General features: G+C 47.4%; 1 protein-coding gene across 3 annotated transcripts in view; it reads right to left on the bottom strand.

Moving 5' to 3' along the window:
* STAMBPL1 (STAM binding protein like 1) overlaps window positions 1–23483 on the bottom strand; it is a 48593-nt gene that overhangs the window by 12342 nt on the left and 12768 nt on the right. For 2 of the 3 annotated variants that reach the window (XM_047088692.1, XM_047088695.1), the window contains exons 2-5: window positions 11609–11691; window positions 7241–7458; window positions 4197–4272; window positions 2337–2432 (exon numbers count right to left, since the gene is read on the bottom strand). In XM_047088692.1, coding sequence (XP_046944648.1) covers window positions 2337–2432; window positions 4197–4272; window positions 7241–7458; window positions 11609–11638 — 420 coding nt within the window. In that variant the 5' untranslated portion in view covers window positions 11639–11691. Of the gene's footprint in view, window positions 1–2336; window positions 2433–4196; window positions 4273–7240; window positions 7459–11608; window positions 11692–17562; window positions 17665–23483 lie in introns of those variants that run through there. The other variant, XM_047088693.1, reaches the window with a different exon arrangement.

The raw sequence follows: 23483 nt of genomic DNA, 5'->3' as shown, positions 1-23483 counted from the left end.
CCAGGGGGGCAGTCCCAAAGCCACCCGCATTTTACCAGAGGCGGGCTATGGCAGTCAAGTTCCCTCCATACCCCACGCTTTTAAAAAGAATTAGGAAATCAAGGTCAGGATGGTCGGCGTGGCCCGACGGACCAAAGCAAAATATCTCAGAAATGGTCACATCACCCTAGACCGCACCGTCCAAAATCACAGCCACTGGCCACATGGACTACTTAAATCTAAATGAAGTTATATGCGATGAAATCGGATATTTAGTTCCTCGGTCACGCCGGCCACCTTTTCAGCACCACGTGGCTAGTGGCTCCCATAACAGCGCCACACAGAACGTGTCTATCATCAGAGGAAGTTCTACTGGACAGTCCCTGCCGTAGAAGTTTTTGCCTCTCTCTATATATATAGAACTCTTATATATATAAGAGAACTCTTCCCACTGGGGCTTTTTGGAGAAAGGGGAGTCACTAGGAAACGGTCCAGCCATCTCTATCAGAACGAATGGGGAATTTTGTTAAGATGATGAATCCCAGGTTCCCTAGTCTCAAAAAAAAAAAAAAAAAAAAAATCCAGGCATTATTAGGTCAGAGAATACAAATCTTTAATAAGTTCCTCAAATGATTTTGATAAAAACTAACTTTGGGGATGCTTGGGTGGCTCAGTTGATGAAGCGTCCGACTTCAGCTCAGGTCATGATCTCACGGTTCGTGGGCTTGAGCCCCACGTCGGGCTCTGTGCTGACGGCTCAGAGCCTGGAGCCCGCTACGGATTCTGTGTCTCCCTCTCTCTCTGCCCCTCCCCTGCTCACACTGGATCTCTCTCTCAAAAATAAATAAACATAAAAAAAAATTAACTTTGCCGGCTGCCTGGCTGGTTCAGTCAGTAGAGCAAACGACTTTTGATCTCAGTGGTGAACTCCAGCCCCACACTGGGGGTAGAGATTACTTTTAAAAAATTATGTATAAAAAAAAAAACAAAAAGAAAACCAACTAACTTTGATAGGGGTGGAGTGGGGCACACAGCTTCCAATAGCACTTGGGGTGCACACGAATCACCCGGGGTTTTGTTATGAGGGCTGATTCCGATTTGGCAGCTGTGGGCTAGGGGCCGAGATTCCCATTTCTAACAAGCTTCTGGATGATTCCAGGGCTGCCTACAGTGAGGGTTTACTGATGGGTAAACCCATCTCTCTCTCCTCCTCTCTCCTCCTCTCTCTCTCTCTCTCTCTCCTAGGCATAAAGGCTGCCCCTCGGTCTGCACAGAGATTGCCACATGACATCTACTTTGGGACACTGTTGTGGCCTGTGATAGAACTGCTATCATCAGAGGCAGACCAGGCCTTTCCTCCCTGGGAGATCCTGAGAGGGCAACCACATGCATCGTTGACGTGAAGGAAGACCGGATTGGGCTTTTCTCTCCTTTGCTGTTGCTTTGTCTGGGTCCCCCAAATCATTCTTATCTTTCATAGTTCAAGTCAAATCATCAATATGCACACTTGAGGAGTTTCAACATTTCAGATTTCAACATTCCCGCTGTCATTTAGTGGAAGCTCAGCACTCAAACCTGGCTATGCCCCCAGGAAGCAGAGACATTCTGCGACCATGTGCCGAGTTCATGACATTGAACTGAAGCGAAAGTCAGTACAAGCGACAATCCCAAAGCACATAAACACACAAACAAAAAAAGCAACACCACCTTTATAACAACGCTAAAAACAGGAAGAATTCAAGGTTTGAACTTGAGGCCCTACGGACTGGTCAATTTCTTCTTCCAGTGCCTTTCAATCTCTTAGACATGATTATCGTGATCTCTCTTTACGTAATAATGATCCAGAAGCCACCGTCCATTGGTGATACGATTACATTTCATTCATATGGTTAGCTATTCATCTATCTTAGTGCAATATTGACTGTAATATTCAAGAATCGAATTTACATTTCCAAGGCCTACATAATTAGATCAGAATAATCTAGATCAGAACAATCAGAAACTGTACACTGTTTTCCCTACCTCCTACTGGCTCCGTTCATCACCAAAAAGCGGTCATCTGCCTCAAGGTTCCACTGGCAAGAGTTGGTCAAAAAGCTCTATTTAAATCACCATAAGAAATCCATATTCTAAGTCATTCTCAACGTTATTGGAGTTGTAAGGAAATAAAAATACCACTTCTTTGGTGCAAGTGCTTAACCTGTATATCAACATGAATTCGTTAGTGGCTTTACAGCCTTGTATGTGTAATTTTTAATTGAAAGGCACATGACATTTGAAACACTCACATGAAAATGAAATTCAAAAAATAGCCGCACAGAAAACAGTCGCGAAATAAATGTACCAATTGAACTTACTTTGCTTTGCAAATATTCTTGGTATTCTACGTTATATTTCTTTAAAAGGTCCTTTTTCAATTCATCTGTCCTTGGGAATGCAATCTCCTTCAGTTTCTTTTAAAAATATATATATACATATTGATTAGTGGGATTCTCAGTACAGTCTTTCAGATCATCAGCTGAGAAAGAAAAGCTGGTATGCGTATTAGAAATCAAGACACAAGTAACCAAAGATGAAGGCGGAAATAGAAACTTCTCTTTGCCGTGGCTCCAAAACACAACTTTTCAGTAGGAAATGGAAAGGCTTATCCCTTTTGTAAGAGCCTCTGTTGACTCGGCTAGGTAGGTTCTGTTGAGTTAGGTACCCCGTGTTTACGTGGTGGGTTTGTCACTGCACACCGCACAGCAGGCCAACAGTGCGGCATCATGATTAAGACACTGGACAGCGTGGTAGGGAGGGGCCGCTGGGCTTGACAGACCGTAACGGGCAACTGGGGCGCTTCGTGTACAAATACAGATTCCCAGGCCTACGCCCAGTTTCCCCGAATCAACGTGTTTCGGGGCAGGGTTGGGGAGTCTGGACCTCAAACAACTTCTCAGTGATTTTTAGTGGCCGGAAAATCCGGGAAATCTGATTTAGTCCAAGCACCACCCTCCTTTTCAGAGATGAGGGAACAAAGGCCTACAGAGATGAGAAGTCTTCTCCAGTATCATGCAGCTAGCTGGTGGCCCCATTATTACTAGAATCCGAATCTAACTCTGGCCAGGCTGTCCCACTAAAATGTCTTTTCTTTTAATTGCCTGTCATCCATCCATCCATCCATCCATCCATTTATTCAACAAGCATACACAAAGAAAACGTATATGCTTTTGGAGAATTTTTTTCCTATAAGCAAAAATAAGAATAACACTAAATTAGAGCAAAAGGCTCAGCTTGGTGGCTGGGCCCTTGGGTCCCCTATAGAACCGTCTGAGGTCGAAACAGCAAGAGGATTGAGAGAAATGCTACATAAGGTGTGGCAATGAGAGCCCCTTCGGAGAAGTGTGTATAGAGATTTTTAAAAATGTAGATGGTCGTATGACAATATCTGGGTTCTTACAGGCCACCTCAGGCCAGATATAACTGGTAAGAGAGCCTTTCTTCTATTATATGGTCAAGTATCTTTTGAGAGTTATTTAAAATTCCAGGCTGTGATTGGCTTTTTATATACGGTTTCATCTTTCTCCATGTAAGTTCATCCCAAACTACTTAAGGCAAAGGAGAAACATTAAAAACGTGTTCTTTAAAAGGATATATTCTCCAGCTAAAATTGTCTGAAGCTTCATATATCAGTTGCAAATGTTGATGGTAAATAAATAACTTTTCAACAACTCTCTCCTTTTTCCTTGAGAACATTTCAGGCTATCCACAAACACTTTATTATGCCCTTAGGCTAATCCTACAAGAAGAAAATAGCTAGAACTTTGTGGCCGCCTTAACAATCAGCACTGATTTTCAAACCGTTTTGGGGTTCGGGACTATATGGGATAATCAAAACCGGTCAAGATGACTCTGAAACAAATCTGGGGAATTGGACACGCTTTCCGACAGTCTCTGGGAAGAACAGTGAATAATTCCTCCTCACGCCACAAGGCAAATTGAACACGTTCTTGATCTTCTTTTCTCCCCCCGCCTCCCAGTTTCAATTAGACATCCCACACTGGCTCAGTAACGATGATTAAAGGTCCAAGAAGAAATCGAAACATCTTGGCTAATGGAATTTTCTGCGCTCAAGCTCTCAAGAGGACACGACGAAGGAGGAAAGGAGGTAGGGGCAGATCAATAACGGAGACTCGGGGAGCATTTGATCCCTCAGGGGAGAATCGACCCCACGATACCTTCATAATATCCTGTTTTTCAGGTACCGCACACTGCTGGTAATCTCGATGGCTGGGAAGCTTTTCCACAAACAAGCTAGAAAAAGAGAAAGCACATCCTTAGCATGATATAACAGAAGCAGCAGGTGGGCAGTGGTTTCTAGTATGAGAAAGAAACTCCTTTTCCAAATGGACATGTTTATTACATTATTATTACCCAACGTCCTTTCCATCGGCCTTTTCACCAAAGGCGGACACGAACCTATGATTTTGGCATTACAGGGCGGTAAGCTCAGCGGACGGAGCACTGAGGTTACGAGGGTGAGGTTGCTCCCTGACGGACCGTGTCACATTGGTCCTTCTCAAGGTGCGGGGTGCTCAATCCCGCCACAGCGCCACCTTACTCACTTGTGGGGCTGGCAATACGGAGGGTCATGGAAAAACGTTAAGAGTCTGAAAAGATCAATGTAATCTCTTCTCACCCCTGAAAAAGACTCAAAGGACCACTGATGAATCCGTAGTGCCATGGTGTCTACTGACCAAAACTTCTTCGCTGAAAAGTCGCAACTAAGAGAAATAACAGCCAGAATCCCTAGTGGATTAGGAGGTGCTCACTAGGAGTTCATTCTTCATCACCTTTTTGAGGAACAAGGGACAGTGGACGTAAAGGGAAATCCCAAGAGCAAACCAGATGCATCACTTTCAGGGTAAATGAACAGTTTGTTTCACAAGGGCAGGGAATTTTGGGTGTGTTTTTTTTTTTTTTTTCTTACTGATGTATCCCTAGCTGGTAGAATAGTGTCCAGCTCATGATGTGTGCTCAATAAATATTTGTTAAATAAAGAAATAGTCCTTCCTTGATGGATCATGGTGGGCTATAAACACTATTTTTGATCAGCTAATATGTGATACCTTATCATTATTGGTGTTCTCCTCCTTACAGATCACACCTGCTTGCCTTCGTCATGCTGCCTACAGGCAACAGTGGAATGGTAAAATAACTCTCATTTCTTTTTTTTTTTTTTTAATGTTTATTTTTCAGAGAGAGAGAGACAGAGACAGAGAAAGGGGCAGACAGGGAGACAGAATCCGAAGCAGGCTGCAGGCTCCGAGCTGTCAGCACAGAGCCAGATGCAGGGCTCGAACCCACGACTGCAAGATCGTGACCTGAGCCGAAGTCGGACGCTTAACCGACTGAGCCACCCGGGCGCCCATAACTCTCATTTCTTTGAACAAGAAAATTACGGCTTAAAGAGGCTATGTAAAGTGTTAGTTGCCTAAAGCTTTATAAATAGAATAAAGTCACAAACGTTTAGAGTTGAAGAGAGCTTAGAGATTTCTGCCCGTAAGTCTTCCATTTGTAGATAAGGAACTGAGGCCCGCACAGGACAAGTGAATTACAGGTTGTCACGTGGTTAATGACAGAAGGGAATTCACACACTCTGATGACTCAGTATAGTGGCTTTTTGGTTTTACCACACTTAACGTTTCCACAGAAATGTGTACAAACACGCAAGGAGAAGGCAAAACAGAAATATTACCGATCGGTAACTTAGAGTTCAGAAATTAAGACTTTTGGAACACGTGCACTATCCATGATGCCTGGTGGCCTCCAATTTCACATTTATTGGTTGGCGCTCTAGAAACTAATGGTCTTCCCCAGTAGGCTGAGCGTTGTGAACCACCAACTTCTCAGAGGTCCTCGGGTTAAGTCCCCAACGGAACTAGTGAAATCAACCAACATGTGAGTTTCAGTTAAAATAAAAGTACGAGTTTCAGCTTAGATTGAACAGTTACTGGTAACAGATCCTCCCACCAGTAAACGGGCAAATGAGGGAGGAAACTCCAGACCTCACTTCTGTTAATTCTTAAGCCGGGACACATTACTAAAAAGTGTCTAACGGGAAGGATGCTGTTTTCTACACGGCTGTTCAGAGGCGGCCACTTCCACTCAACGTTCTGGAAGCTCTTTTATCCAGAACGTTATTACACAGCTAAATAAATTGCTTTTGTAAAAAAATATTCACGCTAGAGGCACCTGGGTGGCTCAGTCGGTTAAGCCTCCGACTTGATTGTGGCTCTGGTCATGAGGTCGAGATCCATGAACTGAGCCCCACATTAGGCTTCCCACTAGCAGCGAGGAGTCTGGCTGGGATTTGGGATTCTCTCTCTCCCTCTCTCTCTGCTCCTCCCCTGTTCGTGCACGTGCTCCCTCTCTCAAAATAAATAAATAAACTTAAAAAAAAGAATAGCTCTGCTCTGAGCCAGGTAGGCTCCATATTTGCTGAAGCTCTCTCCATTGCTTCAAAAAACAAAACAAAACAAAGCAAACTACAATGTGAAACTGACTGTTCCTTTCTATCCCTGAATCAGATCCTTCATATAACTGCCAACTTATCCCCCAGTCGCAACCCATCAAATCAAACTTTAAAACCGTTAACGGCAGGGCGCCTGGGTGGCTCAGTGGATTAAGCGTGCGACTTCGGCTGGGGTCACGATCTCACGGTTCGTGGGTTCGAGCCCCACGTCGGGCTCTGTGCTGCCGGTTCGGAGCCTGGAGCCTGCTTCCGATTCTGTGTCTCCCTCTCTGTCTGCTTCTCCCTTGCTCATGCTTTCTCTCTGTCTCTCAAAAATAAATAAACGTTAAAAAATTAAAAAAAACCAAAAACCTGTTAATGGCATGTTCTAGGCACCGTAGACAGAGCTACAACCTGGCTCCTACTTGCACAAAACACTTACATTGCTGTGGGGGAGAATGGCATAAAACAAGATATTTCCTTTGTGAGAAGTGTCAAAGAGAAAGATACGCAGGTCACTGCACTGGCCTGTAGAGAAGGTACCTCCTGTCCCCGAACCTCACTCCATCCCGAGCCTCAGAAATGGTGTGGGACGCCTTTGAATACATTCCTTTCTGACTTAAAAGCCTGGACACGTAACGCTTTTGGAGACTGCAAAACTGGTCTGAGTGGGAAAATATTCCCGGCATCCAAACCGTCTCACCAAAACACCTTGTGAACATTTCCCCACTTTTCTCGTTTTGAAGGCCTCCGAAACTAAAGACTTACGTTATAAATTTATTATAAAGGACAAAGGCATTTTCCAAATTTCCTTCTTCCATATACACCGAAGCCATCCTTTCCATCTCTACTCCGGATCTAAAGTAGCGGCGTGGGGTGATGTCCTCCGTGATGGTGATATTACAACCAAGCTTGCTCAGGGCACGGACTCGCTCTTCCGGGCTGAGGGAAACATCCGTGTGGTCAGGCATGGCAGCTAGCTTTCTCTGCAAAGCAAAATTTGAATCTCTGGTTATGGTAAGAAATGAATAGGACTGCGATTCTGGATGTATCTTCTGTACTAAGTACCTGACACCAGTACCCAAGGAGAAAGAGTTAACGTAAGAGTTAACGATAAGAGTTAACGTATAAAGAGTTCCATAAGAGTTCTGTATAAAGAGTTCCGTAAGTTAACGATAAAGAGTTCTGTAAGAGTTAACGATACAACGGGGCTCCTGGGTGGCTCAGTCGGTTAAGCGTCCGACTTCGGCTTAGGTCACGATTTCACGGTTCGTGAGTTCGAGCCCCAAGTCGGGCTCTGTGCTGACTGCTGACAGCTCAGAGCCTGGAGCCCGCTTCGGATTCTGTGTCTCCCTCTTTCTCTCTCCTCCCCCACTCATGCTCTGTCTCTCTCTTCTCAAAAATAAATAAACGTTAAAAAAATTTTTTTAAAAAAGAGTTAACGATACAACAAAAGCGAAGCCTTTGTGTGGCAAGTGTATGTAACACTTAAAAATGCAATGATTGTAAGCCTTGTTCCAATGCTACTTATATGCAGTTCCCAACCTCTGTGTCATGAATAGCGCCTTATGCAATAAAATTTGTTTGCAGGTCTTTAAACATCATTTTAGGAAAGGGTGGTCAAGATAATGCATCCGGCGGGACAGTAAAAGCAAACCACAAAAAAATAACTCAGGAAAGAACTGAAAGAAAGAATGGAAAGAATCTAGTGACATGCCTATATGAAAATCATAGCCTATAAATGAATTTATGGCCTTTGCAGATTTTTGTATTAGTTATTTTGGAAAGAAAATATTGTACTGCTGTCCTTGAAGGACATAGTTGAAGAGAATTTTTTTTTTAATGTTTTTATTTATTTTTGAGAGAGAGAGAGAGAGAGAGAGCGTGAGTGAGGAAGGGGCAGAGAGAGGGAGACACAGAATCCGAAGCAGGCTCCAGGTTCCGAGCTGTCAGCGCAGAGCCCGATGCGGGGCTCAAACCCACGAACTGTGAGATCACGACCTGAGCAGGAGTCAGTGCTTAGCTGACTGAGCCACCCAGGCGCCCCTGGTACAAATTCTTACTAGGCCTCTGCCCGCATCTAGAGATTGGAGTCAGGCTCGAAGAGCCCGTGTTTGAACTGATGTCCCCAGAGGTCCTCGCGCATGCCGCAGCCGAGGAAGCACTGGATTAGACCACTTCACCATGCTTACCACCCTTTGATGCAACAAGAATGGAATTAGCCCAGAGCAGAATTAGGTCTCCAAGTCTGCCTCCGTCAGTCGAGGGTCGGTGGACTACAGTCTGGGCAGAGCACGTGATGAAAAGGTATGTGGACAGCTAAACAAGTAATTGAGGTAGACACGGTTTCCGTCTGACTGTGAGTTACGGAGCCAAGGTTCAAGGACAGGGTGCAATGAATCGGACGTTTGCAGGTCTTACAATGGCCTGAGGTCTGTTTTGGTGGCAGTTTTGAAGGGACCTGGAATCATTCTTCTAGAAAGTATGCTCTATAACCAGCCAGATAAGCACAAACATGTTCTCTCTGCTTCCTTCTCCCTGAGAAAACTCTCAGGGCCTGGGCTTCTCTGCCCTGAAGGTCTCCAGCTATCACTCCCGGGACTGATACAGGACTGACCACAGTCCTGTGAGACTGATCACATTGCCCAGGTCAACTTAGAACAGAAGGGACAGGGGCGCCTGGGTGGCTCATTCGGCTTAGTGTCCGACTCTTGATTTCAGCTCAGGTCATGACCTCACAGTTCGTGAGCTCGAGCTGTGCGTCGGACTTTGGGCCGATAGTGCAGAGCCTGCTTGGGATTGTCTCTCTCCCTCCTTCTCTCTCTCTCTCTGCCCCACCTCCCTCAAGATAAATAAATAGACATTAAAAAAAAAAAAAAAAAGAACAGAAGAAGTAAGACTTATCAGCCTCCCACAGCCTGTCTTTGGGTCCAAGTTATGAAGAAAACCTGGGACACCGGATTTGTGACCGTGGCACCTGAAATCTACTCTCACGTGGCCCAGGATTCTGAAATCAGACAGGTGTGAGTGAACTCAGCCCTTCCTTTAACTTCACCTGAAATCAAGGCACACTTCCTTCTAGCCAAACCCTGCTGTGCCATTCTCGTTTTTGAAAACACTTTCTAATTTCAGGGGCATCTGGGTGGCTCAGTCGGTTAAGCGTCCGACTTCGGCTCGGGTCACGATCTCGCGGTTCGTGGGTTCGAGCCCCGCGTTGGGCTCCGTGCTGACAGCCCGGAGCCTGGAGCCTGCCTTGGATTCTGTGTCTCCCTCTCTCTCTCTGCCCCTCTCCCGCTCATGCTCTGTCTCTCTCTCAAAAAATAAATAAACATTAAAAAAAAAAAAGACTTTCTAATTTCAGAGAAGCTGTCAGAGGCTTCCGCTCCTCAGAGGCAGGAATGGAAGCCTGTGGAGTCCGAGCCTCGGGTGCCTGACTGGGTGCCATGTTGTCACTAGGTGAGAAGTCCAGCAGCACAGCCACCACGCTCAGTGCAGTACTCAGCAGCACGAAAGGAAAATGTCACCATTCGACCACAGATAAAGGCTTCGGTGACGTCCGAACATGATGGGGAGAAAGAAAACTGTGGAAATTAGCACGCTTTCCAAAGGGGGTTTCCAGCCTCTTGGACGTGCAAAAGTAATTTGTCCAGTTTTTATTACTATAGAGTCCGCACTGAATTATAATTATTTGTGGGTACTGTTTTCAGTTCCTTGGGAACTCCTGGAGGGGCAAGAATCATTGTCCATCCAGCCTTGGCCTTGTTTGCCTAGGATGTAGAGTATTTCTTGCGGCACGGATGATAATACATGTACCAAAGAAAGGAGAAAGAGAGAAAAAGCTGCAATGTGATTATACCTAGACTATCTTTTCGCCTGAAAGTAAAAATACGATTTACTTTTCCTCTACTGAATGGTCCTGTTCTTCCCAAATGCAAAACTGATTTCGGAAGTAAACCGGGAAGAGCCCGGCACCTTCGTCAATCTGTAACGTCGGGTTTGCGTGTGGGGTTCTTGGATGAAAACGCAAAATCCCCAGCTGAAAAACGCCTCACTGTTCATTTTTACATTGAGACGTCCACTAACATTTTAATCATTTCTACATAATGTTCTGGAAAACACACAAGACCCTCGAAAAGGATGAGGGGGGCCGCCTCGATTCCCCCACGGTGCCCGGACCACACGGGGTCGGAAAGTGAAGAAGTTCCTACAGTTCTCGGCTCCTCGCCCTGTCCGAGCAGCTGAGCACCTGTGAGGGCGATCTTGGCAAAGAGGACTTGGGTCCCAGCCTGTTTTGGAGCAAGAACCGGGCCCTGCCTTTCTCTGTGTTCTGGGGCTAAAGCTTTGCAGATGCCAGGCGCTCAGTCCACTGCGGCTGTTAGTGCTGTCCACGGGGCCACGGGGCTGCGGTGAGCAGGGTGGGAGGCTGGTCAGGAGAAGGGGGACCGTCCTAACGGCTCCCCTTTATCAAGCCCTCATGACAGGCTGGGAACGTTAAAAATATTGTTCCCAATTGTCGAAAGGCACAAAGTACAAAAACGGGGCCGTGGAGATTACATAATGTGCCTACATTCTCACCCAGAGAACGATCTGGGACACAGACTATGCCTCTGTGATCCCAGGGCCCCTGTTACTTCCTCTCCGCCATCTTGTTCTTTCCAAGATGCACCTGGAGAAGGTGCCTACTATGGTGTTGGGCTGTGAGGGGAAACGTGAGAAGAAGGAAGTTATTTACGCAGGATTCCAAAGCAGCGTCTATGTGTCACACACAGAATGTTTCCCTGGGTCCCTACCACACAAGGTAAGCTTCCCATTTTTATCTGGAAAGAAGCTGGGGTCCCTCCTACAAAGTCAACTCTGTAGTTCTCCTTCCCCGGTGTTCTGCCGAAGGACCACGCTCTTGGAGTCTAACCAGAGAAATTAAAATTTCACACTTTTGTGGACCAAGGCGTTATTTTTAGTTCCAGCAAAGATGGCTTGATTAGTCACTTCCTCAAAGGCGAGGACCACACAGATGGATGAAAAGCGACAAGTACAAAACTTCTTGAAGTAATTGCGACTCATCTCACATTCGCTATGTTTCTGTTCTTCTTTTTGGGTTTTCAGAGCGTATGTGAGCTATCGGTGGGCATCACCTACCAGAGAATTCACAGCAAACGGCTGATCCATGCTGTCCGGTCTACAGAAGGAAGGTGCTGACGGTTTCTTCTCAATCACTTCGTCTGTTCCAAAGACAAAAAGCAGAGCCCCGGTTATTTTTTGAGAAATCGAGTCTCAAATCTCAAACCCCAGGGTTATTTGTGGCTCCGAATATAAACACATCGAAATGACTTACATAACCTGAGTGTTTGGAGAGACTTTGGAAGTCTCTTCCCGAACTTACAAGACTGCAGGTGGTTATGGTTTCTCTTAAAGCAGACCTCTAAAAGTGGGGGTGTGAAGAGAGTTATTGCGGAGTACCCGGTGTGTCTTCTGAGTGTTTTCTTTTCTTTTTCCTTTTTAACGTTTATTTATTTTTGAGAGAAAGAGAGAGAACGTACGTGCACGCAGGGGAGGGGCAAAGAGAGAGAGAGGGAGAGAGGATCCCAAGCAGTTTCCGCTCTCTCGGCACAGAGCCCAACGCAGAGCTCGAACTCATGAACCGTGAGATCGTGGCCTGAGCTGAAATCAAGAGTTGAACTTAGCTGACGGAGCCACCCAGGCGCCCCTGGGTGTTTTCTTACTTTCTTCAAAGGGAGAAAGGTCATAAGAGTTAACAGCATGGACCCTGGAGCCGTGGGCTTCTACACCTGGAGTCAGTCTGGGCCTAAGCTCAGCTTTACTAGCTCTGGAAGGTGGAACTGTGACAGCCCTGTGGCCCCTGCGGTTGGGTATCCATGGGTGTGTGTACCCTTCAGTGTAGACGGACCTGTAACTGACTTCTAATCAACGGTACATAGCAAAGGTGATGGAATACTACTCCCATGTTTATGTTATGTCACATGGCAAGGATGAGGTGGTTTTCCAGATATATTAAGAGCTCTAACCAGTCGGCATTGAATTAATCCAAAGAACGTTTTTCCAGGGTGGGCCTGACCTAATCAGGCGAAACCTTTCAAAGAGTGAGATCTTCCCCTGCTGATCTTGAAGACTCAGTCGCCCTAAGTACCACAGCCCCAGGGACATGGATTCTGCCCTTAGTCACGTGAGTCTGGAAGAGCACCTGGAGCCTCATGAGATTCTTATGTGGTCAGCAATGCCGTTCCTGCTATGTGATACCCTGAACACAGGACCCAGTTCTGCTGTGCCCAGGCTCCAGACGCACAAAACTCTGAGGCAATAAATGTACGTTGTCTCAAGCCACGAAGCTTGTGGTGATGTGTAAAGCAGGAACAGAAAACGAATATGCCAGCTACGTGCCTGCACATGAGTTTTACAGCCTTTTTGTGCAAACCGACGGGGGGGGGGGGGAATAAACTGACCTATGTCACATAGTGGGGGCAAGGATTACATGCGTTAGCACAGAAAGTGCTCGGGAGAGTTCCTAGCACACAGTCGATATTATAGAAGTGTTAGCTATTATTAGAATCTTTATTTTGCAGTCGTGGAAACGGAGGCTCAGCGATGTTACGTGAATGTGCTCAAGTTCAAACAGTCACTCAGTGAACATTAGCCTCCTTCCTTCTTGTGCTACTTTGGGTCAGGCGATGCATCACCACTTCCCACTTCTGAATTCACTTTGAACTTTTACTCCACTCATCGTTTATGTGATGTTGGACATGTAGCTTTTCTGCAGTTCCTCATTTATGGTATGAGGGGCTTAACCTATCTTCATTCAGATTAGAGCATTCTGTGGTTCTAGAGATCTCAGACGTAGATCATTCAACCCTCCTGCGCCTTTTTTCTGGCCCAGATCCATGCCCGAGAAATCCTTCAAGGAAAGTCAGGTTGGCAGGTTCTAATGTTTCCCTTTCATCCTCTCCAGTGATGCCTGGGGTAACACTGGGATCTAAGCTTGCAGGCTGCAGAACTGACCGGGAGAGTGCCACAGCCTCAGTGTCATTTAAAACCCTGATTAATTCGGTGCCACTGAATGTAGGCAGTCCCATTCGGGGAATCACCAGTCCTCAGTGAGAAGAAATAAACCAGGAAAGAAAGAAAGAGAGAAAGAAAGAAAGAAAGAAAGAAAGAAAGAAAGAGAAAGAAAGAGAAAGAAAGAAAGAAAGAGAAAGAAAAGAAAGAAAGAGAAAGAAAGAAAGAGAAAGAAAGAAAGAAAAAGAAAGAAAGAGAAAGAAAGAGAAAGAAAGAAAGAAAGAGAAAGAAAGAGTAAGAAAAGAAAGAAAGAAAGAGAAAGAAAGAGAAAGAAAGAAAGAAAGAAAAGGAGGGAAGGAAGGAAGGAAGGAAGGAAGGAAGGAAGGAAGGAAGGAAGGACTAAAAGAGTTAAAGAAACAGAACAAAAAGGCTTATGGGGTATTTGGGACTGGGTGGGGGGAAGGGGGGAAGGGACAAGGAAATATTATTAGTCATTGACTAGGGTCTTGTAAAGCCTAGAATTATTTTTTAGGGGTTACTCAGATCCTTAAAGGGAGAACAAATAATTCTGATAGTTAAAAACATTAGAACAGCAGTTCTTAAACTTTACTGTATCTAAAAGTTATGTAAACCTGAGGCTGGTTTAAAATGCAGATTCCTAGGGGGCGCATGGGTGGCTCAGCCCGTTAAGCGTCTGGTCATGATCTCACGGTTGTTGGGTTCAAGTCCTGCATCAGTCTCTGTGCTCAGCTCAGAACCTGGAGCCTGCTTCAGATCCTGTCTCTCTCTCTCTCTCTCTTCCCCTCTCTGGCTCATGCTTTGTCTCTCTCTCTCTCAAAAAATGAATAAACATTAAAAAAAAATGGGGGGGGGGGGGCGCCTGGGTGGCTCAGTTGGCTTAGGTCATGATCTCATGGTTTGTGAGTTCGAGCCCCACATCGGGCTCTGTGCTGACAGCTCAGAGCCTGGAGCCTGTTTCAGATTCTGTGTCTCTCTCTCTCTCTCTCTCTCTCTCTCTCTCTCTCTCTCTGCCCCTCCTTGGCTTGCACTGTCTCTCTCTCAAAAATAAATAAACATTAACAAATTTTTAAAATAAATAAATAAACATTAAAAAAATTTAAAAAATTCTTAATGCAGATTCCTAGGATTTACCCACAAGGATTCTGAATCCATCAGTTCTAAGCCCTCCAACAGGCATTGATTGTTAAGATGTGGCCCAGGTATATTTGATTCATGAGGTTTCCAGCCTGGCACCAGAAAATGCAGATAATCTGGCACTTGACATTTCCATAGGAGTGAGAAAGGCAGATTCCACTGGGAGAAAAGGTAGATTCAGCGGGTGAAGAAGATGTGGTTTATATATACGATGGAATACTACTTGGCAACGAGGAAGAATAAAATCATGCCATTTGCAGCAACGTGGATGGAACTGGAGGATATTATGCTAAGTGAAATAAGTCAGGCAGAGAAAGACAGGTATCATATGTTTTCACATATGATAAACTTGTTTCACATACGAGAAACTTAATGGAAGACCACGGGGGAAGAGAAGGGAAAAAATAGTTACAGAGTGGGGGGAGGCAAGCCACAAGAGACTCTTAAATACAGAGAACAAACTGAGGTCTTATGGGGGACGGGGGAGAGGGGAACATGGGTGATGGGCATCGAGGAGGGCACTTGGGATGAGCACTGGGTGTTGTATGTAAGCGATGAACCAAGGGAATCTACCCCCAAAACCAAGAGCACACTATACCCACTGTATGTTAGCCAATTTGACAATAAATTATATCTTTAAAAAAAGAAAAAGAAAAGGTAAATTCAGGACTGGGCGGCCCAAAACAATGCTCAGCGCGCACAAAACTCAGACCAACCTCTCTGTAACGAGCTTCTGAATGTCTCCGATGTTTAATGCAGTATATCTTAAACACCAGAATCTAGTCACTTCTCATAGATGCAAACCGATCACTGTTAAGACGCACATGAAAATTTATTTCTAGTTCATAAATAGAAACCAACTCCCCTCAATCTAAGATGAAAGACGTTTATAGATTGTTCGGTCAACATATTTTTTTTCTTTTTTTTTGCACCATTAACTACTCAGTGGCAGCGTTCCTGTCTTAATATGCTTTTTAATCTCTAACCCTAGCACTCATCAGTTTCAATACAAACAATTACCCAAGTCCGCATAACCAGGTTGTGTTCTCTAGACCAGTAGCTGTCAAAGTGTAGGGTCCCCAACATCCTTGTAAGGGATGTGCTAGGTCAGTGTTATTTTCATAATACCGTGAAAACACTGTTTGCTCCGTTACCATCGCTCCCTCACAACTCTGCAGTGGAGACTTCCAGACGGTGTAAGTGAATGGAATACTTCTTTGCATATTCCTGTAAATGTTTTAATTTTTAATACGGTAAACCTAAATCAATATGGCCCACGTGAGCAAAGCTTTTCGGTATCCTTGGTAATTTTCAAGAGTGCAGCGGGGTCCCGAGACCAAGAAGTTTGGAGACGGCCGCTCTAGACCAGCCGTGAGAACAAACCAGACAAAACCAAAGCTCGCCAGGCTCCTTGAATCTAACCAGAAACGCAGCGGGTCAGAAGAATCTAAAAGAGAGAAACTACACGTCGAGTATCACCTTCCGCTTGTGCTGCTGGGGTCCTGCTAAAATAATTAGAAAGCTGAGGGCACGGGGGCACCTGGGTGACTCAGTGGGTGAAGCATCCGGCTCTTGATTTCGACTCAGGTCATGATCCCGAGGTCAGGGGATCGAGCCCCACGCTGGGCGTGATTTTCTCTCTCTCTCTCTCTCTCTCTCTGTCTCTCTCTCAAGATTCTCTCTCCCTCTGCGTCACTTCCCCATCCTCTCACTCTCTCAAGTGAAAAATAAAATAAAATAATAAATAAACAAACAAACAAACAAACAAACCGAGGGCACAGTGAGAGGTGCCTGACCTCACAGAACCCGAGACCCAGAAGAACAGATGCCACAGACTGCTGGATATTTGTGAGACCCATTCTCTTCCCCTCACAGAAAAACATAATGTTGAGCTGATATGTAGCCACCCGGGTAGAATCCACATCTTCCAGCCAGTCTTGGCCTTCGACGTGGCCGTGTCCCCAAGCCCTGCCAAGGGGGTGTGACCAGAAGCACGCGGATCACAGTCTGGATCCCGCCCTTGGAGGAAGGGCCGCCTCCTCCTGCCCCTCCGGCGGCTGGAATGTGGCTGCGCAGGGGCCGGCGAGCCAGCGCGGCCAGGAGCGAGAGCCAGGGCAAAGCCAGAAGAGAAGGAACCTCGCAGCTTGCTGACCCTCAGACCACGAGGACAGAGACGCATCTCTGTCTCGTGCAAGCCTGTTTCTTTGTTTAGGCAGCTGGGCCTGCAACCTGACAGATGCAACGAGTTTCACCTGGAAAGGATGATTCAGCATAGCCCAGGGGAGACTGTGACGAGCGCGGATGTGGAAACACACATCCTCTGTCATAGACCCCTGCTCACTCGGCCTGTCCTGCCTCCACCCCTCCGCCCTGGCCACAGGGAGTAGCAGAAACATCCCCCCTTTCCTCCTCTTGTCCTCACAGCTCACCCAAATCCTGCCCAGCCTGTGAGATCCCACGTACCTAGAAGGTTCTAGAAGGTCCGAACCGTCCCTTAGCTAACAGATGGTACAAGCTACAGCCCCAAAGGCAACATTCGATTGTTATGAATGTTTCATTTGGTTGTTAGGGTAAATTAAGCAATTTTTAAGGTAGTTGACGATATTTACAAGTTGGGAGATTTCACGTACAAATTCAGGTTTCAGCTTCTCTTAAAAATAAAATATCAGAGGATCTGGCATCGTTAGGCCCAGTACCTGGGACATTTATTTGTTTGCATCTTCTCTCCTGAGTTTAGAACAGCACCTGCTACAAATGCATATTTGCTGAGTGAATGAAGAAGCGAAGTTTACAGTATTCGCCCCATCACATTCCCAGACGTACAGCAAAAGTAAATACTCGGCTCAAATAAGGTCTAAAACACGTCCCCCAAATGCACCAGCCTTCAAGAACATGCGGGCAGCTCATTTAATTCTCTTAATACACACCTGTTCATTAATTCAGTCATATATTCATTCAACAAACATCCACTGGCCATCTAGGATGCACGAGGCATTGTTCTAGGCACGCGGGACATGACCAAAACTGGCAAAGATTCCTGCCCTTCGTGGCGTTTACAATCTAGCCGGGAGAGACAGATAAATAATAAACCTCTTACATAAATTGTACGGTAAGCTAAGATAACACATGCTTTTGGAAAAAGAAAAAGAGCAAACCAGGAGCCCTGGGGAGGGGTCGACTGGGCAGCAGAGGGCAGGGGAGGGGCGTCTCACTCTGAATCCAAAAATGAAGCAAGGGCTTGAAGGAGGTGAGGGAGAGGAAAGAGAGAGATGGTGCAAAGGCCCTGGGGTAGACGCATCAGCAGGCTTGAGAGAAAGCAAGAAGGCTGCTGGCTGCAGCAGAGAGGAGGCAGAGGAAATGAAGCCAGAGGGGCGAGGAAGGCGAGGAGGCATACAGGTCTCCATACCCACCTCTGCTCTTGCTTGGACTGAAACGGGGGACTTTGCAGGGGGTTCAGCGAAGAAGCGATGCGAACGGCATTATAATTTTATTATTTTTTTTAGAAGAGTGGGTTTTTTTAATTTGTAGTATTTATTTATTTTTGAGAGAAAGAGAGAGAGACAGAGCAGGAGCGGGGAAGGGGCAGAGAGCGAGCGAGACGCAGAACCCGAAGCAGGCTCCAGGCTCCGAGCCGTCAGCACAGAGCCCGACGCGGGGCTCGAGCTCACGGACCGTGTGGGATCATGCCCTGAGCCGAAGTCGGGCACGAACCGACCGAGCCCCCCAGGCGCCCCGGCATTATAATTTTAAAAAGCCCCTTGGGTGTGCCAGGGAAGAAGCCGGCGGTCAGTGAGGGGGCCACCGCAGGGATCCAGGGCAGAGGTGACGGTGTCTTGGTGACACGGGGAGGTGGTGACAGCGCGTGAAGCCAGGAGAATGTGGAGTCCCCGCAGAGGACACTGAAGCCACGAGGACGGGCAAACAACAGAAGCGTCATCGCCGGGAGCAAATGGCACTTGGGGGAAGGCAGCGGCCCGTGTGACGACGGCACGGCAGGCTGGCAGGACGCCGGCCACACCGGGCGGTCCAGCTCCTCGCCCTCCGGCCGCCACGGAGGGAAGCCGGGCAAAGACGACCGCGGGCGCTAAAGAGAAGTCAGCGCTGCGGCTGGAGGGCCGGACGTCAGCGGAGCGAGGCGCCGAGAAGGCCGCAGGCGGTGGTCACCTTCACGCACCAGCGACACGGAGGCTCCCTTCGCGGGTGGAGGGCCCCGGGGCAGGGGCGGCCTTTGGGGCCGGCCTGGCCGCATCGTCCGCTTGCCCGGCGTCCCTCCTGGACACCCCCCCCCCCAGGGTCACCTCCCTCGTCCACAGCCGCGCTCGTCGTGGCCCCACTCCATCACTTCGCAGCGGCCCCCAGCCGACTGCAAACACCCCTCGGGAAAGCCGGCTTCCATCCCAGCCGCCCCCAAGGGGACCCCGCCTTCCCGCCACTTGACGACCTCGGATCCGCAGCCCAGAGATACACTTGACCTGCGCCGCAGCTCCCGAGTGTTCTGTTTGCTTTAGAGCCCCCGTCTGTTTGCCTGCACCCCCCGCCCCCTTTCCTGGCGGCCGCCTCCCAACACACACCGTTTTCCTCTTCCAAAGACCTTTTCAAAGAGGAGTCAGGGGAGGGTCCGCTTTCCGGGAAGCCTGGCACACAAGGGCTTGGGGAGCTGGTCAGAACCACATCTATTCACACGCAACAGCTTAAGGCCAACTGCCGTCCCACCGGTCCCAGCCGACGAGGACCTCGTGGAACCGACGAACGGCTCCCAACCTTGCCCAGGGAGGATGGGACGGAAAGAGGGTGGCCTGCGAGAGGCAGGAGCCCTCCCCATAGTGACACTGCACAGCTCTGAGGTGATGAGAGTTTACTCTCCCTGCGTCCCCAGTTTTACAGCCCAGTAGCAGAGTCCTTTGGAACTGGGGGTCCCCATGTGATGTCACCAAGTCCCAACTCTCCCCAACACGGTGCGGAAGCAGCTCTACAATTCTGCCTTTGAATTAAAAGCCAGCAGCAGGGGCGCCTGGGGGGCTCAGCCGGGTAAGCATCTGACTCTTGATTTCAGCTCAGGTCACGATCTCACCGTTCGTGGGACCGACCCCCGTGTCAGCCTCCGTGCTGACAGTGCGGAGTCTGCTTGGGATTCTCTCTCCCTCTCTCTCTCTCTGCCCCTCCCCTGCTCATTCTCTCTCATTCTCTCCCTCTCTCTCTCTCTCTCTCTCAAAATAAATAAATAAACGGTGCCTGGGTGGTTCAGGCAGTTAAGCATCTGACTCTTGATTTCAGCTCAGGTCACGATCTCACCGTTCGTGGGTTCGAGTCCCGCATCAGGCTGCGTGCTGAGAGCGGAGCCCGTTTGGAATTCTCTGTTGATGACTTCTCTCTCTGCCCCTCCTCCATGTGCACTCTCTTCCTCTCTCTCTCAAAATGAGTAAATTTAAAAAATTAAAAATAAGTAAATAAACATCAAAAAAGAGAAAACCAGCAGCAAATAATGCCAAGAATGAAGAAGAAAATATTTGACCTAGCACAGTGTGTATTTTGTGACATGTCCCATCCCTTAACTTTCCTTTCCTTTCTTTCCTTTTTTTTTAATACCTTTTTAGGCGGCTAAGCTCAGAACTCTGACCCACTTTCACACACAAGACCGTACTTTCCAGAACACAGAGGAGTCGACCAGGCACTGAGCAGTCTCCTTAGAGACCCAGCAGGCACAGGAGCGTTCCCAAGCGGGCCGTTTTCTCCGGGGCGCAGCGGGCGACCAGAGGGCTGTGGTATGAGCCGGAAAAGCAGGGGTGTCCTGCCCGCAGGTGAGGGAGGCCGGAGCAGCCCCATGCCACGGCCACCTCCTGGACTGTCATTCCCAGTCGGCCAGCCGGCAGCCTTTCTTGTCCCCCCTGGGTTAGAGTTCACGTGCCGTGTCTCCCTCTTTCCCTGCCCCTCCCCTGCAGGAAGAACATGGCGCCATTGACTTTGCTGGAGATAAATAAAGGAAACGACCATCACCTAGGCTTTGAGCGGCAGGGTCATAACCTGATTCAGATAAAAGGGGGTAAGTTGTCATTTGCGTGCCTCAAATGACAGAGACGGAAGGATGCCTCCCCCACGTCAGTCACTCTCTTACAGATTGGGACCTGCTTTAGGAACAAAAGGACCGAGGCCCACACTTGCTGTCCTTTTCAAAAGCTATACAAATTCCAGACCTGAAAACCGAAGATTACTATGATTCTTTTATACTCATCGTAGGTATCTGCAAATCAGAAATGCGCTGGTCCAGATAAACCTGTCTTTACAAATAAGAGGGCACTTTATTTGTACTGCAGCACCGATGGGGTGAATATGAGACTTGAGAAGAAAATTAGAAACAGCTTTGGTTGCATTTCCCCCCTCTACTCGTGAGTACCACCTATGAGTACCTACGAGGCATTCATCTCCAGTCCCTAGAGGGAGGGATATTCCGGGTTAGACACACCACAACACCGGGCTTTAGACCAGATCAATCAGCAAGAATGCGGTTGCTGCAGGAAAGGTTACTAAATAAATCACCACTCCCGACGCATGTTTGAAATTACTCCGAGGTAAGTCCAGGCTACCTTGAAAGCTATCGGGTCTCCCGTGGGCCGTAAAGTAATTATTTCTCATGGCGTAACATCGTTTTTCTGCCGCCACCAGAATGGAGTGCTTGCAGCCCTTCAGCACCAACAGCTTAGGCTTTGGGGCCAAATACACCTGCAAGAGAATCCAGCTTCGACCACTTATGAGTTGGGAGGGCTGTGACACCTTTTTTGTGCGTTTTATCTTCCTCTACGAAATGGAAGGGAGGAACACCTTTCCAGAGGAAGCTTAAACACAAAAGGCAGATATATGTGAGGTAATACATAAGGTAATAAATAAAAGTTCCATTATAGGTCCTGGCGTGCAGGAGAAACATCAGAGAAAAGCAGTCCCTTCTCACACTGAGTTCTCAGAGAAGTCAGGTTAATTGCTTCTGTCCTCCAGTCTTGATGTCTATCACATTTCAGAAATAAACGTTTAAAAAAATTTAAAAATAATAGTAACGGTAGAAATTTGTGAGATTTAACCATTTTTGAAGGAAAGATCGCCACGATATTACCTTCTTCTTTGATTAAAATATAAATATTATTTAACTGTTGATGATTCCACTCTATTTCAACGTACCAACAGCAACGCCTCACTCCATTTCTAATTGGCACCTGTGTAGAAAATCAGTTTAAATTTTTTTTTTCAACGTTTATTTATTTTTGGGACAGAGAGAGACAGAGCATGAACGGGCGAGGGGCAGAGAGAGAGGGAGACACAGAATCGGAAACAGGCTCCAGGCTCTGAGCCATCAGCCCAGAGCCCGACGCGGGGCTCGAACTCACGGACCGCGAGATCGTGACCCGGCTGAAGTCGGACGCTTAACCGACCGCGCCACCCAGGCGCCCCTTTTTTTCTTTTTTTTAAAAAAATTTTTTTTTTCAACGTTTATTTATTTTTGGGACAGAGAGAGACAGAGCATGAACGGGCGAGGGGCAGAGACAGAGGGAGACACAGAATCGGAAACAGGCTCCAGGCTCCGAGCCATCAGCCCAGAGCCCGACGCGGGGCTCGAACTCATGGACCGCGAGATCGTGACCTGGCTGAAGTCGGACGCTTAACCGACTGCGCCACCCAGGCGCCCCTAGAAAATCAGTTTAAAAAGAACTTCTTTATGAAATGTCTCTGACCTCAGTATTTCTGTCCTTTTATTTTTTTTTCAATGTTTGTTTACTTTTGAGAGAGAAAGAAAGAGACAGAGAGATCACAAGCAGGGGAGGGAGAGAGAGAGAGGGAGAGAGAGAGAATCCCAAGCAGGCTACCCACTGCCAGCACAGAGCCCAACGCGGGGCTCGAACTCGCGAAATTCGAGATCGTGACCTGGACCCTGAAACCAAGAGTCAGATGCTTCACCGACTGGGCCACTCAGGCGCCCCAGTCTTTCTGTCCTTTTAGTCTTAGATCACTGATAAAATAATTTAAACTCACTTGTAATATTAAAGTGTAGGCTGGACACAGATCTCAAGGAGTCTCCCTGTGAGTAAACTATGTGCTGATCACAGTGAATGTGCTCCGTGATTTCCAAACAGGCTGTGCAAAGAGCATTTTCTTAGTTTTCTTTTTTTTCCTCCGCTGTCTTCTAGATAAGAGCAAGCCAAGTTCTGGGCAGGTGAGGTATGACTGTAGGGCTACACGTCACCTTCAATACAGCAAAGGAGCTATCTATCATCATCAGAGTAAGTACTAGTAACACAAAGCTTTCCTTCCCTGGTTAACTGTTAGAATGGGCTAACACACAGGATCTCGAGCCTCTCCAGAGCCTTCCCAGGGAGGGGGCAGCTGAACCGAGAGGAGACGGGCAACCTCCAGGCTCAGACCACTTGGGTTCAAATTCTGACTCCAACCACTCACTACAGGATCACGGCTTCTCAGACGGCGAAGTGGGCTTGGGAACAGTAACCAGGAAAACGCTGTTGAGAAGCAAAGGTGAGATGATGCCTGTAGAACACAGAGCATGACTCTTGGTGTCAGCAAAGGACCACCATCATCTCCGTGTGACAGAGGAGGAAACAAGAGCCCAGGTCAGGTAAGCACCGTGAGCCAATGGTAGAGCAGGGACTCAGAACCAGGTGCACAGGGTCCCTGAGTTCAGGCTCAAATAGCATCTGACGGTCGGTCAATGGTGACATCGGGAGAAGGTCAAACCCTTGGGGCATGGATAAGGATGATAGGCTTTACTGCGGAAATGAAATGTCACGCCTTGAAAATCAACTGATCCGGGAATAAAAATGGAGGAGGTTGGTGGTGCGGAAGGAGTTGG

This window comes from Lynx rufus, unplaced genomic scaffold (genome assembly GCF_022079265.1).
Source record: "Lynx rufus isolate CCGP_SWC_20201006 ecotype Redwood Valley unplaced genomic scaffold, mLynRuf1.p SCAF_25, whole genome shotgun sequence".
Classification (NCBI taxonomy): domain Eukaryota; kingdom Metazoa; phylum Chordata; class Mammalia; order Carnivora; family Felidae; genus Lynx; species Lynx rufus.
The sequence above is the reverse complement of the archived record's forward strand: the minus strand, read 5'-3'. Positions and strand labels throughout refer to the sequence as shown.